This window comes from Stegostoma tigrinum, chromosome 5 (assembly GCF_030684315.1).
Source record: "Stegostoma tigrinum isolate sSteTig4 chromosome 5, sSteTig4.hap1, whole genome shotgun sequence".
Classification (NCBI taxonomy): Eukaryota; Metazoa; Chordata; class Chondrichthyes; order Orectolobiformes; family Stegostomatidae; genus Stegostoma; species Stegostoma tigrinum.
The window spans coordinates 128,187,283-128,205,269 of record NC_081358.1 but is presented as its reverse complement, the minus strand read 5'-3'; the positions used below and the strand labels follow the sequence as shown (position 1 = coordinate 128,205,269).

At 44.6% G+C, this 17,987-nt stretch overlaps 1 protein-coding gene across 3 annotated transcripts in view; it reads left to right on the top strand.

The window, feature by feature from the left end:
* Positions 1-211: 211 nt before the first annotated feature.
* Positions 212-17,987, top strand: part of LOC125451755 (E3 ubiquitin-protein ligase TRIM21-like) — a 38,556-nt gene continuing 20,780 nt past the window's right edge. The window contains exons 1-3 of one of the 3 annotated variants that reach the window (XM_059646385.1): positions 212-559; positions 3,208-3,303; positions 9,893-10,132. In XM_059646385.1, the coding sequence (XP_059502368.1) occupies positions 359-559; positions 3,208-3,303; positions 9,893-10,132 (537 nt within the window). In that variant the 5' untranslated portion in view covers positions 212-358. The remainder of the gene's footprint in view (positions 560-3,207; positions 3,304-9,892; positions 10,133-17,987) is intronic. The other 2 variants (XM_059646386.1, XM_059646387.1) reach the window with 2 other exon arrangements.

The window sequence follows — 17,987 nt, the reverse complement described above, 5'->3', positions numbered from 1 at the left end:
AGATGAGGCAGAAATATATAAACTAGGCTTTTCTTTCTTTAGAAAAAGATGGTTTCTGAGAAGTTGTTAAATTCTTTGTGCACATTGTGAAGGAATAAAATCATAGTTTCACTTGACGCAAAAACATTTGAGGAAATACTTTAAATAAAAAAGCTGTCATTGGTATCTTGATCCTTGTGCGACACCCAAGATCAAATTGCATGGCCCTTCCCCTTGGCAACTTGCTTTATAATCAGCTCTTTGCTTGCTGAGTGCTGTCAGTTAATGATTTTTTCTATTCTGCCTTTACCTTGCTTTAAAGTTTTCTCAATCATTAGTATCTGGATTACCGAAGGGTAAGAAATTGCAACGATTTGACATGACTTTGCGAAATAATCAGGGCAGTATTTTTAGCAATACCAGTGGGAGCACCTTAGGTGTGCAATGTGTGATCCACAGTGAAAGCCTGATCCTTTACTGCAACGAATGTGAGGTCTGTGTATGCCCTCGCTGCTTGGTGGGGAAGAAGCACAAAACACACAATTTCTCACCATTTGATGAGGCCTGCAAGGAACAAAAGGTAAGTGCCTGATCTTTTTATTACTTAAATCTAGTGCAGTGTGCAACGGACAAACTGGACACAGAGAGGAGGATTGATTAGCTGCTGAGCACGTTCATTTCCTCAGATCTTTATAAACAGGATCTTGATAGGTATTAGTGTGAAATGCTGATCCACCCACATAATATAGTTGATGAGATAAAAACCTCTTTTTGATGTTTTAGTTGGTTAAACAGCAGCACATATACTGAGATTCAATTTCCAACGAACCAGGAGTATAGAACCAGAAATAACCAAAATTATTGAACTGCTAAGTATATCCAAGTCAGGGGAAAAGACAGCCATATTTGTTTATATATTCCTTAGAGGACGGGTGACCAAGTGGCATGGTTGCTAACCTGTTAATCCAGAGACCCAGATAATGTTCTGGGGACCTAAGTTCAAATCACTTGGTGGAATTTGATTCAATTTTTTTAGAAAGACCTGAAATGAAAGAGTCAATGTGAAACCATTGTCAATTATTGGGAAAAGCTCATTTGGTTATTGAATCAGAGGATTAGATAGGGTGGACAGTGAGAGTCTTTTTCCTAGGATGATGACTTCAGCTTGCACAAGGGGGCATAGCTACAAATTGAGGGGTGGTAGATTAAAGACGTCAGAGGCAGGCTTTTTACTCAGAGAGTGGTAAGGGCGTGGAACGCCCTGCCTGCCAATGTAGTTAACTCAACCACATTAGGGGCATTTGGATAAGCATATGGATGACGATGGGATAGTGTAGGGTGATGGGCTTAGATTAGTTCACAGGTTGGCGCAACATTGAGGGCCGAAGGGCCTGTTCTGCGCTGTATTGTTCTATGTTCTATGAGTGTTCTTGAAGGAAGGAAATTTCCTGGCCTACATATGACACTAATTCCACAGCAATGTGGTACACGCTTAACTGCCACATGGGCAATAGATTTTTAAGTTTAAAAAAAGATTTCCCTTGAGAACACTGGCTTTTAATTAAATAGTTTTCCTGTCAACTGGTGTAAGCTACTCATTCAGTTGCTCTCCTAAAACCCTTGAGCCACCTTATCTAGATTTGCTTGTGATTCAATATGAGAATAAATCAGTCATAAAGCTGTTTGTAAATATATCCTGAGTATTCTTTGCACTTTCTCCAACTACTTGTAATTCATCAAGTGAGATGCTATAAGCTATGCTTCATAGAAGGAACATCTCCAGCTTTTTGCTTCTGTAGTCCTGCTCCCATGCAATAAAATTTCAATATATTCTGTGTAAAAATCAAACATAATGTTATATTTCTATGATTATTCTTTATATGTTATTCACTATTTGACTGAGGCTCAGGTGAGGGAAATGACCACCAGATTGAGTCTGAAGTGACAACTGTAAGTAACATGTTGATGATACAAAGATAGGTATGGAACAAATTTGTGAAGAGGACATAAGAAGGCTACAAATGATATACTTCCTCAGTTCCGAGGAAAGATCACTGGACCTGAAATGTTAATTCTGATTTCTCTCCTCAGATGCTGCCAGGCCTGCTGAGCTTTTTCAGCAATTTCTGCTTTTGTTTCTGCGTTACAACAGTTGCAGCTCTTTCGATTTTTATGTTCTTGATTGGTAAGGGGATCAATGGTTATAGGGAGAAGGCAGGGGAATGAGGTTGAGAAACATATCAGACATGATCAGATGCCAGAGCAGTCTTATTAGGCAAAATGGCCTAATTCTGCTCAACTATCTTATAGTCTTATGGATTTATGAGGCCCTATTCAGGCTTCACGTGATTGACTGATAATTGTCTCTCAGTCTGCTGGGTTCGCAGCCTTATTAAATTTTTATCTAGTTTACTGAATTTTAAACATCTAAAAAGAGAAAAAAAGAGAAATTTACCAAGTCTATTCCCACATTGCTGCAAAACCCCAGAAATGTATACTGACTTGGTTTGAGCCTCACACTGGATGTGATCTCTCTTTCCTGACTGTGCGCAGTTTATTGTTCCAGGACGAGTTATCTGGAACCATAGGCAAATGGTCTGGAGAGAAGGATTTAAATCTAACTATGACAGATGGTGAAATTTGAATCCAGTAAAAAACTGGATTTAAAAAAAACTAGCAACATAGTGACCATAACTTTAAAAGAAATCAAGCGGCTGCTTTGTCCTGGATGGTGTCAAGCTTCTTGAATGTTATTGGAGCTGCACCCATTCAGGCAAGTGGGGAGTAATCCATCACACTCCTGACTTGTGCCTGGCTTTGGCGAGTCAGTAAGTGAGTTACTCGCTGTAAGATTCCTTGATCTTTACTCCTGCTGTAGTCACTGTAGTCTAGTTCAGGTTCTGAACATGTAGACAAATTAACTTTCACTATAGACATTGGAAGTACACAGGCGACATCTGTACATTGACGAATGTAATGTTCATGAAGATTTTTCAGTAGAAGTCTTTGAGCTGTATCGTCAGCCCCTTCTTCTCTTGAACAAAGACAGAAGTTGCTGGAAAAGCTCAGCAGGTCTGGCAGCATCTGTGAAGAAAAAAATCAGAGCTATCGTCTTGGGTCCGGTGACCCTTCCGCAGACCCTTCTCCCCTTGATGCTGAGATTACTGTGTCCATCTTCTTTTACGATTTCCATCTGCAGTCTTTCGCTTATTGCTTAATTCATTTCAGTTTCAGATTAGAAAGAAAGTGAAGGAGTTGAAGAAGATTCATGACAAAATCAAGAAGGACATGATCAAGATTCCTTTGACCTTAAGAGACATTGAAGTAAGCACAGGATGATAAAGTTCCTCTGTCCTTTATTCCTCCAGAAACTTTCAGGCTAATTTCTTCACCATTAGCTTCTGATTTAGAACATAGAACACAGAACATAGAACATTACAGCACAGTACAGGCCCTTCAGCCCTTGATGTTGTGCCAACCTGTCATACCAATCTGAAGTCCATAAACAAAGGCTGACCCCATCAGCGAGCTCGTATAATGCCGAAGCCCAGGATTGAAGCAGGGACCTTTAGTTCTTCGGTCTAACGCTCTCCCGACTGAGCTATTTCGCCTGGTCGGTAACCTCATCTTAATTTTACTCCAGAGACGGGAGCTTCAGATCTAGGTAAAAGAACGACTACAATACCGAGGTGGTGCACTGTTGGGTGTCCCAGTTTTCAAATGGGACGCTAAACCAATGTCCTGCAATTTTCACAATTGTTCACTGAATACTAGAGTCACTAGTACAGCCAATGTTTATTCACTATCTATAGTTGTTCTGGAGAAGACAGCAATCGTGAGCTAGCTTCTGGAACTGCTGCAGTCTGCATGGTGGCTGTATGCCAGCAGTGCTGATTGGGAACGTGTATCTGACCTCTCAGCTGGGCATAAAGCTTCCCAAGGCAAAAATTTCAAGGAAATTAGGGCCTTGTTCACTATTTATTGTGCAACCAGATTATGTGGTCACAATCTATTTACTGTTTGGAGAACCTTACTGGACACAAGCTGGCCTTTGCTTTTCCTTCCTAACAAGTTGTATCTGCTGCTACATCTCAGCTGGCTGTGAAGCACTTTGGGCCATTATCAAAGAGTCATAGAGCACAGAAACTCTTCGGTCCAACTAGTTCATGCTGACCACGTTCCCAAACTAAACTAGTCCAACCTGCCTAAGTTTGGCCCTCCAAACAGTGGCACAGTGGCTCAGCAGTTTGCCCTACTGTCTCACAGCGCCAGGGACTTGGGGTCGATTCTACCATTGGGTAACTGTCTGTGCGGAGTTTGCACATTCTCCCCGGGTCTGCGTGGGTTTCCTCCGGGTGCTCCGGTTTCCTCCCACAGTCCAAAGATGTGCAGGCTGGGTGGACTGGCCATGAGAAATGCAGTGTTACAAGGATAGGTGGGGGCATGGGGGGGAACACCCTTCGGAGGGTTAATGTGGATTTGATGGGCCGAATGGGCCCTGCTTCCACACCATAGGGATTCTATCCTGTGAAATCTGTTTTTCATGAACTTATCCAAATGTCTTTTGAACAATGTGACTCTACCCGCATCTACCACTTCCTCTGGCAGCTCATTCCACACAAACCTATCGCTGCAGAAAACAAGTTGCTCAACCCCACCCCACCATCCTTTTAAATCTTTCTCCTCTCACCTTAAAAATACCCCCCCAGTTTTGAACTCATGCATCTTATGGAAAAGACCTCGACTATTTGCGTTATCTATGCCCCTCATGATTTTATAAAATCTTTATAAACCACACCCCTCAAACTCCCACACTCCTGTGAAAAAAAGTCCCAGCCTATTTTCATTACTCAAACCCTCCATTCCCAAAGCTGGACCTGTATTTTTTTTGTTATTGAGACATTCATCACCTTGTAAGATTTTGCTGCAGTCTCCTAGACTAGTTCTCAATTACCTAAGGTGTCACACATTGCAACAACAAGACCAAGAATTTCATTGGCTATAAGACAGCTTGGGGCATCCTGAAGCGACGAAAAGTACTGTTCAAATAAAGGATGCTATGGAAATGCAATCCATCAGAATCTCTCAGAGCAAAAGCAAGCCATTCAGCCCCATGGTGCCCGTGCCATCCCACTAGGCCCATTACAGCTCCCCATTCCAAGTCCTTCCTGCTTCCAAAGCTTCTTTTTAAAAATACAATTCCTCTAACAAATTGAGTTCCCACAGAGCAATCCGGTCTCTCTCATTTTTTAAAAATTCTTTTTAATTTTGGAATTTCCCTGTGCCAAAAGGCCATTGGATTCTTCACTGTGACATGTTGAGATACTCAGGTGCTTCCCTTTCATATGCCAGCCATCTTGTGCTTGCTGATTACTTGTAAACTTAGGGCCATTTCATATTATTCCCCCCACGGTGATCGAGAGCTACCTAGAATACACCTCCTCCCACCCACCCTCCTGCAAAAATTCCATCCCCTATTCCCAATTCCTCCGCCTCCGCCGCATCTGCTCCCATGACAAGACATTCCACTCCCGCACATCCCAGATGTCCAAGTTCTTCAAGGACCGCAACTTTCCTCCCACGGTGATCGAGAACGCCCTTGACCGCGTCTCCCGCATTTCCCGCGACACATCCCTCACACCCCGCCCCCGCCACAACCGCCCCAAGAGGATCCCCCTCGTTCTCACACACCACCCTACCAACCTCCGGATACAACGCATTATCCTCCGACACTTCCGCCATTTACAATCCGACCCCACCACCCAAGACATTTTTCCATCCCCTCCCCTGTCTGCTTTCCGGAGAGACCACTCTCTCCGTGACTCCCTTGTTCGCTCCACACTGCCCTCCAACCCCACCACACCCGGCACCTTCCCCTGCAACCGCAGGAAATGCTACACTTGACCCCACACCTCCTCCCTCACCCCCATCCCAGGCCCCAAGATGACATTCCACATCAAGCAGAGGTTCACCTGCACATCTGCCAATGTGGTATACTGCATCCACTGTACCCGGTGCGGCTTCCTCTACATTGGGGAAACCAAGCGGAGGCTTGGGGACCGCTTTGCAGAACACCTCCGCTCAGTTCGCAAAAAACAACTGCACCTCCCAGTCGCAAACCATTTCCACTCCCCCTCCCATTCTCTTGATGACATGTCCATCATGGGCCTCCTGCGCTGCCACAATGGTGCCACCCGAAGGTTGCAGGAACAGCAACTCATACTCCGCCTGGGAACCCTGCAGCCCAATGGTATCAATGTGGACTTCACCAGTTTCAAAATCTCCCCTTCCCCTACTGCATCCCTCAACCAGCCCAGTTCGTCCCCTCCCCCCACTGCACCACACAACCAGCCCAGCTCTTCCCCCCCACCCACTGCATCCCAAAACCAGTCCAACCTGTCTCTGCCTCCCTAACCGGTTCTTCCTCTCACCCATCCCTTCCTCCCACCCCAAGCCGCACCCCCCGCTACCTACTAACCTCATCCCACCTCCTTGACCTGTCTGTCTTCCCTGGACTGACCTATCCCCTCCCTACCTCCCCACCTACACTCTCTCCACCTATCTTCTTTACTCTCCATCTTCGGTCCGCCTCCCCCTCTCTCCCTATTTATTCCAGTTCCCTCCCCCCATCCCCCTCTCTGATGAAGGGTCTAGGCCCGAAACGTCAGCTTTTGTGCTCCTGAGATGCTGCTTGGCCTGCTGTGTTCATCCAGCCTCACATTTTATTATCATATTATGGAATCATGTCTTGTCATCATTACCATACGAATTGACTTTGAGGGCAACTAGAGCTGAGTAATACAATAGGTTTCTAGTCAAACTGTTCAGAGATGCTATTATACCCTCTGGAGCAGGTGGGACTCAAACACAGACCTCCTGGTTCAGGGACAATGGGAACTGCAGATGCTGGAGAATTCAAGATAATAAAAATGTGAGGCTGGATGAACACAGCAGGCCAAGCAGCATCTCAGGAGCACAAAAGCTGACGTTTCGGGCCTAGACCCTTCATCAGAGAGGGGGATGGGGAGAGGGAACTGGAATAAATAGGGAGAGAGGGGGAGGCGGACCGAAGATGGAGAGAAAAGAAGATAGGTGGAGAGAGTATAGGTGGGGAGGTAGGGAGGGGATAGGTCAGTCCAGGGAAGACGGACAGGTCAAGGAGGTGGGATGAGGTTAGTAGGTAGGAGATGGGGGTGCGGATTGGGGTGGGAGGAAGGGATGGGTGAGAGGACCTCCTGGTTCAGGGGATAGGTACACTATCACTACACCATAAGAGGCATCGCTCACCCCTTGGAGCAAGTTAGTTGTAGTCACACAGTCAAATTGAAACGTAGATCCTGTCTTCATAGGGGAACATACAACAAGTCTCCCGAAGATAATTACGATGTTCCTATGTTTCTTCCCTGGTCATGCCTTTTAAGGACTTCAAGACTGTAGAACGTAAGAACATTAAACACAGCCCAAAAGGACGTGCAGGCTAGGTGGATTGGCCATGGTGGATGTGGGGTTTCAGGTGGTGGGAGTGGATCTGGTTAAGATGCTCTTTGAAGGATTGATACAGGCTGAATGGCCTCTATCTGCACTGTGTGGTTTCTGTGATTCTACAGAACAGTACAGCACAGGATCAGGCCCTTCAGCCTACCAAGTCTACGCCAACCACAATACCATTCTAAACTAATCCCATCTGTCTGTACATGGTCTCTATCCCTCCATTTTCTACCTGTTCATGTGTCTGTCTAAATGCCTCTTAAATATTGCTATTGTATCTGCTTCTACCACTTCCCTCAGCAACCTGTTCTAGCCCTCCCTAGAAAGTATTTTCATCACAAATCTTCTTTCAACTTTCCCCCTCTCACCTTAAATCTATGCCCCCAGTATTTGACAATTCCACTCTGGGAAAAAGACTAACTCATCCGCTAACTCATTTTCCTTTTCTTCTTACTATTTTCAAGTTTTAAAATCGAAAGCTGAAGAACACTTTATTCTCTTCTCATGTTTTTTCAATATCTGTGAGCTTAGCACCACTGACCTTGGTCATTCACTGTGGCTTCTCAAAACAAACCTTGTTTACTCTCATTTTTCATGTTACTAGCATGCTCTATGGCCTGCTCATCTGACAACGTTGTCAGGTCTACTCTAACGGTCTTACCCTCTCTTAGTACTGAATAATTCCTTCAAACTCTGTTCACCACCCCGCCACGCGCTTCCCACCGCACCCCCCAAATCAACTCTCTCATGACCTGTTAGGAAATCTCTTCATCTCTGTTAAATTATTCCTCGTGATTCAGGCTCGGCAAATTGTCCAAATGCTGGTTTATTGCTCAGAAACCAATTGTGCAATTAGTATTATAGTCATGCTGTGGTATCAGATCTCACACTAGCTGAGCTTACCATGAAGGACTCTACTTCTCAAACTCTGCCCTCACCTGAGGCATGGTAACCCTTAGATTAAGCCACCACCAGTTGTCTCCCTCTCTCTGACAAGAGACCAGCACTGTGTCCCAGTGAGACAACGGGGACTTTACCTTTACTGAGAGTTATGCAATGCATTCAAACATCCTGGTTTCCAGAAGACACAAAACGAATAAAAACAAAGTTGCTGGAAAAGCTCGGCAGGTCTGGCAGCACCTGTGGAGGAGAAAACAGAGTTAACGTTTTGGGTCCGGTGACCCTTCCTCAGAACTCTGAGGTTCTGAGGAAGGGTCACCGGACCCGAAGTGTTAACTCTTTTTTCTCCTCCACAGGTGCTGCCAGGCCTGCTGAGCTTTTCCAGCAACTTTGTTTTTGTTCCTGATTTACAGCATCCACAGTTCTTTTAGTTTTTACAAAAGGAATAAACTTGGTCTCTGCAAATGTTACCCCTCTGGCTTTTGTGTTAGTCCTGCCCTTACACTCTATTCCGTGAGATACTGTGTGCCCCTTCTTTGTCAGTTATGTCACACATTGTATGCTCAGAATGTAAATTGAAGTAAGTTCTCTCTGGCCTATTCTGTAGACTTGACACAACGGCCAGCTTAACGATGTAATTATTACACAGTTAATATGACATGAGGAACAAGGTCACCTGGACAATCACAGATAGCTAAAGAATGAGGCTTGGGTATTTCATTGTGATGGCCAACACCTGATACTCTCACCAAATGTGTTTATTTCTTTAATCTTGTTTGGAACATGGGCATCACTGGCAAGGCTGGCATCTCTTGAAATGTTTGACTCTAAGCTATTTTAGTGGGCAGTTAACAGTTCACCGCATTGGATTGCAGTGGTTCAAGAAGGCAGCTCACTGTTACCTCAAGGGATGGGCAATAAATGCTGGCCAGCCAGTGGGGACCATATCTCATGAGTGAATTTTTTTAAAAATGCTGTGTGTCTGGAGATACATTTGAATAGATTGTCCATGGTTGGCAGATTTCCATCCATAAAGGGACATGAGCCAATCAGATGGATTTTTAATGACAACCAGCAATGGTCACCTTAATATTAGCTTTCAATCAAATTCACATTTCATCATTTGCCATGGTGAGATTTGAACCCAAGTTTCCTTAACATAAACCCAGCGATATTACCACTGCATCAACATCTCTCCAACGTTATCAGTATGTCAACCAGCTGCTAATTTCATTTCTCTACCTAATGAACAGGTTACACAAATCCAAATTCTGACAATCATATCTCAGTTAACTCTGGGAGTGAAGCAAATTCCAACACACTCTGAAGAAGGGCCTAGGCCTGAAACATCAGCCTTTCTGCTCCTCTGCTGCTTGGCTGCTGTGTTCATCCAGTTCTACACCTTGTTATCTCACACTGTCCCTCACATTCTCTTATCTTCTGCAACCACCGCCTCCACCCTACAATTTACTTTCTCAGCCCTCATCCTTATTTTAGTAAAATATTTGAATTGCTTGTTGCGTAGATTATCATCTCAAAAGCAAAAGATTCTGTTGAAGAGAAGTACAACATACTTAAGGAGCTCCTGGACAATGATATGAGAGTAACAATGAGTCTAATCGAAGCAGAACACTTGTCAATGGAGACGATTATCACAGGACAACAAGTGGACAAGGAGGCATACAGTGATGCTATAACATCTTTAATGGAAAGATTCAATGAAATGTGTGAGGATCAAGAGTGTGAGACTGTACAAGAACTACAGGTAAATATTCATTTAGATAATGACTTAACTATTAACTTAACTTTTCCCCATGCAGATGGCCTAACGGCTGACCAGTCTCCCTCCACTGACATCCTCAATTGCTTAGCTGAACTCGTCCTCAACCTTAATAACTTCTCCTTCAATTCCTCCCACTTCCTACAGACAAAGAGGGTGGCCATGGGTCCCCACATGGGCCCAAGCGATGCCTGCCTCTTTGTAGGATGGGTGGAACAATCCCTCTTCCATAACTACACTGGCCTTAAACCACACCCTTTCCTCCAATACATCGATGACTGTATCAGCACCGCCTCGTGCTCCCACAAGGAGCTCAAACAGTTCATCCACTTCACCAACACCTTCCACCCCAACCTTACGTTTACCTGGACCATCTCTGATACCTCCTTCTCCTTCCTGGGCGTCTCTGTTTCCATATGGAAACCAATATCCATTTCAAGCCTACTGACTCCCACAGCTACCTAGAATACACCTCCTCTCACCCACTTCCCTGCAAAAATGCCATCCCCTATTTCCAAATCCTTTGCCTACACTGCATCTGCTCCCGAGATGAGGCATTCCACTCCTGGACATCCCAGATGTCCTCATTTTTCAAGGACTACAACTTCCCCTCCAAAATAGTCGAAAATGCCCTTGACTGCGTCTCCCCGGATTTCCCACAACTGATCCCTCACATCCTCTCCCCGCAATAACAACCAAAACAGAATCCCCCTGGTCCTCACACACCACCCCACCAACCTCCGGATCCAATGCATCATCCTCTGGCACTTCCGCCATCTGCAATCTGACCCCACTACCAAAGATGTTTTTCCCTCCCCACCCTTATCTGCTTTCCAGAGGGACCACTCTTTCCGTGACTCCCTTGTCTGCTCCACACTCCCCACCATCCCTGGCACTTTTCCCTGCAACCGCAGGAAGTGCTACGTCTGTCCCCACACCTCCTCCCTCACCCCCATCCCAGACCCAGGAAGACCTTCCACATCAAACAGGTATTCACCAGCACATCTGCTAATGTGGTATACTGTATCCGCTGTTCCTGATGTGACATCTTCTACATGGGAGAAACCAAGTGGAGACTTAGGGACCGCTTTGTAGACCACCTATGCTCAGTTCGCGACAAACGACTGCACCTCCCAGTCGCAAATCTTTTCAACTCCCCCTCCCACTCATTGGACAACATGTCCATCCTGGCCCTCCTGCAGTGCCACAATGATGCCACCCGAAGGTTGCATGAACAGCATCTCATATTTAGCTTGGGAACCCTGCAGCCCGATGGTATAAATGTGGACTTCACAAGCTTCAAAATCTCCTCGACCACATCCCAAAACCAGCCCAGCTCGTCCCCACCTTCCTAACCTGTCCTTCCTCCTACCTATCCACTCCTTTAACCTCCAGTCCCACACTTATCTCCGACCTACAAGCCTCATCCTGACTCCTTGACCTGTCCGCCCTCTGACTGACCTGTCCCCTCCTTAACTCCTCACCTACACTCACCTTTACTAGCTCCAATCCTGCCTTTTTGACCTGTCTGTATCCTCTCCACCTATCTTCTCCTTTATCCATCTTCTATCCGCCTCCCCCGCTCTCCCTATTTATTTCAGAATCCCCTACCCCTTCCCCATTTCTGAAGAAAGGTCTAGACCCGAAACGTCAGCCCTCCTGCTCCTCCGATACTGCTTGGCCTGCTGTGTTCATCCAGCTTTACACCTTGTTATCTCTTAATTATTAACTTCATGTGCAAAACCAGACCACGAGCATTAACGTCTTTCAGATTACTCCCTGTCCCATGTGCTAGTGAGGCCAGATAGAGGACAATAATACAGTTGAATATGTGGCTAAAGAGCTGGTGTAGGATAGAAAGCTTTGGATATCTGCATCACAGAATCTTTTCTAGGGCAGGAGGGATATGTATAAGAAACACAGATTACACCTAAACTGGAAGGGCGCCAATATCCTTGCAAGTAGGTTTCCTAATGCCACTTGGAAGGGCTTAAATTAGTGTGGTGGGGGCATAACAGAGCAGTGGGTCAGCAAGTGGAGTGATTGAGGAGAAGGTAAACATTGAATTAAGTAAGTCTGTAGGAAGAACCGGCTAGGCCAGATAATGCATATGCAGGACTGGTGGTTTGAAGTGTAATTTTATTTCAATGCAAGGATTACAATAGATAATGAAAATGACCTTAAAGTCTGGAACAAAAACAAAGTTGCTGGAAAAGCTTAGCAGATCTGGCAACATCTGTGAAGGAAAAAACAGAGTTAACGTTTTGGGTCCTGTGACACTTCCTCAGAATCTTAATGTCCTGAGACATTAAAGTCTGGATTAATTCACGGAACTACGATAGAGAAATAGAGCTAGAAATAGAGAAACAAACCCTTCGACCCAACACGTCCATGCTGACCAGATATCCTAAATTAATCTAATCCCATTTGCCAGCATTTGGCCCATATCCCTCAAAACCCCGCTGATTGATGTACCCATCCAGATGCATTTTAAATGTTGTAATTGTACCAGCTTTGACCATTTCCTCTGGTAGCTCATTCCTTAAATGCACACCCTCTGCGTGAAAAAGTTGCCCCTTACGTCCCTTTTAAATCTTTCCCTTCTCACTTTAAACCTATGCCATCTAGTTTTGGACACCCCTACCCCAGGTAAAAGACCTTGTCTATTTACCCTATCCCTGCCCCTCATGATTTTATAAAGTGGTATAAGGTCACCCCTCAGCCTCTGATGCTCCAGTGCAAAACATCCCAGACTATTCAGCCTCTCCCAATTGCTCAAACCCTCCAAACCTAGCAATCTTCTTGTAAATCTTTTCTGAACCCTTTCAAGTTGCACAACATCCATCCTATTGCAGGGAGATGACCCAGAATTGCACACAGTGTTCCAAAAGTAGCCAAACCAATTTCCCTCACAGCCACAAAATGACCTCCCAACTCCTATACTCAATGCACTGACTAATAAAGGCAAGAATACCAGATGCCTTCCACACTACCCTATCTACCTGCGATGAACCCACACTCCAAGGTCCCTTTGTTCAGAAACACTCCCTAGGACTTTACCATTAAGTGTATAAGCCCTGCCCTGATTTGCCTTTCCAAAATGCAGCACCTCACATTTATCTAAATTAAACTCCTTCTGCTACTCCTCAGCCCATTGGACCAACTGATCAAGATTTGTTGTACTCCAAGGTAACCTTCTTTGCTGGCCACTACACCTCCAAATTTTGGTGCCATCTGAAAACTTTCTAACGATATCTCCTATGTTCACATCCAAATCATTTATATGAATGACGAAAAGTAGTGGACGCAGCACTGATCCTTGTGGCACATCACTGGTCACTGGCTTCCAGTGTGAAAAGCAATGCTCCACCACCACCCTCCTTCTTTGAGCCAGTTCTGTATCCAAATAGCTAGTTCTCCCTCTATTCCATGTGACCCCTTGTTCTGGACATACCTGCCATCAGGAACATCTTCCCTGCACCTACCCCGTCCAGTCCTATTAGAATTTTATAATACTCAATGAGATCCTGCCTCATTAGTCTGAACTCTAGTGAAACCTATCCCAACCTAGTCAATCTCTCCTCGTAGGGCACACCCACCATCCCCAGAATCAGTGTAGTAAACTTTTGTTGCTCTTCCTTGAGAGCAAGAGCGTCCTTCCTCAGAAAAGGAGACCAAAAGTATGCACAATATTCCAGGTGTGGTCTCACCAAGTCCCTGTACAGCTGCAACAATATATGAAGGTCATTGTGGATATGTTGAATTTCCTTCGCCTTCTGGGGACGTAGATGCATTGGCGTGCTTTCTTGACTGTAGTATTGATGTGGTTGGACCAGGACGAATTATTTGTGATTTTTACTCCTAGGAATTGAAGCTCTTGACCATCTCCACCTCAGCACCATTGATACAGACAGGGGCCCGCCATGCCGCATCCTGAAGTCAATGACCACCTCCTTCATTTTGCTGACATTAAGGGAGAGATTGTTATTTTACAGCGTGCCACTAAGCTCTTTCCTGTACTCTATCTTATCGTTGTTTGAAATCCGAACCACTCCAGTGGTGTCATTAGCAAATTTGTAAACAGAGATAGAGTGTTTTTGGAACAGTGATCATAATTCAATAAGTTTTAAGATAGTTATGGATAAAGATAAGACTGGTTCTCAGGTGAAAGTGCTAACTTGGAAGAAAGTTAATTACAAAAGTATTTGGCATGACCTGGAGAAATTAGATTGGGGGTGGCTATTTGGTGGTAAATCCACATCAAACATGTGGGGTTCTTTTAAAGAGTTCAGGACCAGCTTGTTCCTGTACGACAATAGATAAAGATGGCAAGATTCGGGAACCCTGAGTAGCAAGAGATAATGAAAGATTAGTCAAAAAGAAAAAGGATGCATTTTTTAAAAAAACTGTATTCAGACAGGGCCATTGATGAACATAAAGGAAACAGGAAAGAACTTGAACAAGGATTTAGGAGGGCTGGAAGGGTCATGAAATGTCCTAGTCGAGGATTAAAAAGAACCCTAAGGTATTTTATATGTATATCAGAAGCAAGAGGGCAGTTAGGGAAAGGGTAGGTTCACCCAAGGACAAAAGATGGAATTTATTCATGGAGCCAGAGAAAGTGGGTGAGGTTCTTAATGAGTACTTTGCATCAGTATTCACCAAGAATACGGATGATGGTAAGATTAGGGAGTAGTATGTTGATATTCTGGGTCATGTCAATGTTAAGAAGTGTTGTGTCCTAAAAATATATGATGATAGTTAAGTTCCAGGGCCTGATAGCATCCATCCCAGGATATTGACCGAGGCAAGGGAGGAGATTTCTGGGGTCTTGACTGAGGTCTTTGTATCTTGCCACAAATGTGGTTCCAGAGAATGGAGAATAGCCAGTGTTGTTCCTTTGTTTAATAAGGGCAATAGGGATAATCCAGGAAATTATAGGCCAGTGAGCACATCAGTGGTAGGAAATTTTTGGAGAAGATTCTTAGGGACAGGATTTACTCATATTTGGAAAAGAATGTGGACTTATTAGGGATAGTCAGCATGGCTTTGTGTGAGGGTGGTCTTGTCTCACAAATTTGATTGAAGTTTTGACGAAATGGCAAAGATAATTGATGAGTATAGGGTAGTGGATGTTATTTGACAAGGACTCTCATGGTAGGCTGGTCCAGAAGATTAAATTACATGGGATCACATGAGTCAGTAAACTGGATACAAAATTTGCTTGGCCGTAGAAGACAGAGAGTAATTATGGAGGGGAGTTTTTCAGACTGGAGATCTGTGACTAGTAGATATATAGTATGGATGAAAATGTCGGTAATCTGATGATTAAGTCTACAGTTGACACAAAAGTGTTGGAGTTCTGGATAGTGAAGAAGTTTTTTTCAAAAATACAGTTGGATATTTGGATCAGCTGGAAAGTTGGATGTAGGAATGGCAGATGAAGTTTTACCTGGACAAGTGTAAGGTGAGAATTTTGGAAGGTCAAATGCAAAATGAAAGTGCACGGTAAATGGTAAGACCCTTAGGAGCATTGATAAATAGAGGGATCTTGGGGTGCAAGTCCATAGCTCCGTGAAAGTGGCAACACTAGTGGATAAGGTTGTCATGTTTGATTCACTTCACACTTTAGATACTTGCGCCTTAAAGGAACTCCACCCATCCAGGCAAATGAGGAGTATTCTGGGGGAGGTGGGACTTTTACAACTCACACAGTCTACACCTGGGCAGGACTGGAACCAATGTCCTAGGGGGTGCTTTTGCTAATGCTGTTGGGGAGGGTTTAAACTAATGTGGCAGGGGGAATGGGAACCAAAAGAGGAGGTTAGTGGACAGTAAGGAGGTAGTAACTAGAGCCTGTAAGGAATTAGATAATGAAGTCAGTGTGATTATGGGGAAGAGTAGTTAGAGAGCAGATGATGAAGCAGAGGGACAGGTGGTGTGAAGTGCATTTGTTTTAATGTGAGAAGCGTAATAGGTAAGGCAGATGAACTTAGGGTTTGGATTAGTACCTGGGAGTATGATGTTATAGCTATTACTGAGACTTGGTTGAGGGAACGGCAAGATTGGCAACAAAATATCCTAGGATATAGATGCTTCAGGCAGGATAGAGTGGGAGGTAAAAGGGATGAAGGAGTTGCATCAAAGAGGATATCACAGCTGTGCTGAAGGATGGCACTATGGAGGACTGGAGCAGTGAGGCAATATGGGCAGAGCTCAGAAATAGGATGGGTGCGGTGACAATGTTGGGGGTGTACTACAGGCCGCCCAACAGCGAGGATGAGATAGAGGTACAAATATGTAGATAAATTGTGGAAAGATGTAGGAACAACAGGGTGATGGTAATGGAAGATTTTAATTTTCCCAACATTGACTGGGATTCACTTAGTGTTAGGGGTTTAGATGGAGCAGAATTTGTAAGGAGGGTTTTATGGAGCAGTATGTGAATAGTCCAACTCGGGAAGGGGCCATACTGGACCTGGTGTTGGGGAATGAGCCCGGCCAGAGGGTTGAAGTTTCAGTAGGGGATTACTTTGGGAACAGTGATCACAATTCTGTAAGTTTTAGAATACTTACAGACAAAGATGAGAGTGGTCCTAAAGGAAGAGTACTAAATTGGGGGAAGGCCAACTATAGCAAGATTTGACAGGAGCTGGGGAATGTGGATTGGGAGCAGCTGTTTCAAGGTAAATCCACACATATAGACAATAGACAATAGGTGCAGGAGTAGGCCATTCGGCCCTTCGAGCCAGCACCACCATTCATTATGATCATGGCTGATCATCCACAATCAGTATCCTGTTCCTGCCTTATCCCCATAACCCTTGATTCCACTATCTTTAAGAGCTCTATCTATCTCTTTCTTGAAAGTATCCAGAGAGTTGGCCTCCACTGCCTTCGGGGGCAGAGCATTCCATATATCCACCACTCTCTGGGTGAAGAAGTTTCCCCTCAACTCCGTTCTAAATGGTCTACCTCTTATTTTTAAACTGTGTCCTCTGGTTCTGGACTCCCCCATCAACGGAAACATACTTCCTGCCTCCAGATTGTCCAATCCCTGAATAATCTTATACGTCTCAATCAGATACCCTCTCATCCTCCTAAACTCAAGTGTATACAAGCCCAGTCGCTCCAATCTTTCAACATATGATAGTCCCGCCATTCTGAGAATTGACCTCGTGAACCTACGCTGCACTCCGTCAATAGCCAGAATGTCCTTCCTCAAATTTGGAGACCAAAACCACACACAATACTCCAGGTGCAGTCTCATGAGGGCCCTGTACAGCTGCAGAAGGACCTCTTTGCTCCTATACTCAATTCCTCTTGTTATGAAGGCCAGCATGCCATTAGCTTTCTTCACTGCCTGCTGTACCTGCATGCTTGCTTTCATTGACTGATGTGCAAGAACACCCAGATCTCATTGTACTTCCCCTTTACCTAACTTGACTCCATTTAGATAGTAATCTGCCTTCCTGTTCTTGCCACCAAAGTGGATAGCCACTTATTTATTCACATTAAACTGCATCTGCCATGCATCCGTCCACTCATCTAGACTGTACAAGTCACCCTGTATTCTCATAACATCTTCCTCACATTTCACCCTGCCACCCAGCTTTGTGTCATCAGCAAATTTGCTAATATTACTTCTAATGCCTTCATCTATATCATTAACGTATATTGTAAATAGCTGCAGTCCCAGCACCAAACCTTGTGGAACCCCACTGGTCACTGCCTGCCATTCCGAAAGGGACTCATTTATCACTACTCTTTGCCTCCTGTCAGACAGCCAATTTTCAGTCCAAGCCAGTATTTTGCCCCCAATACCATGTGCCCTAATTTT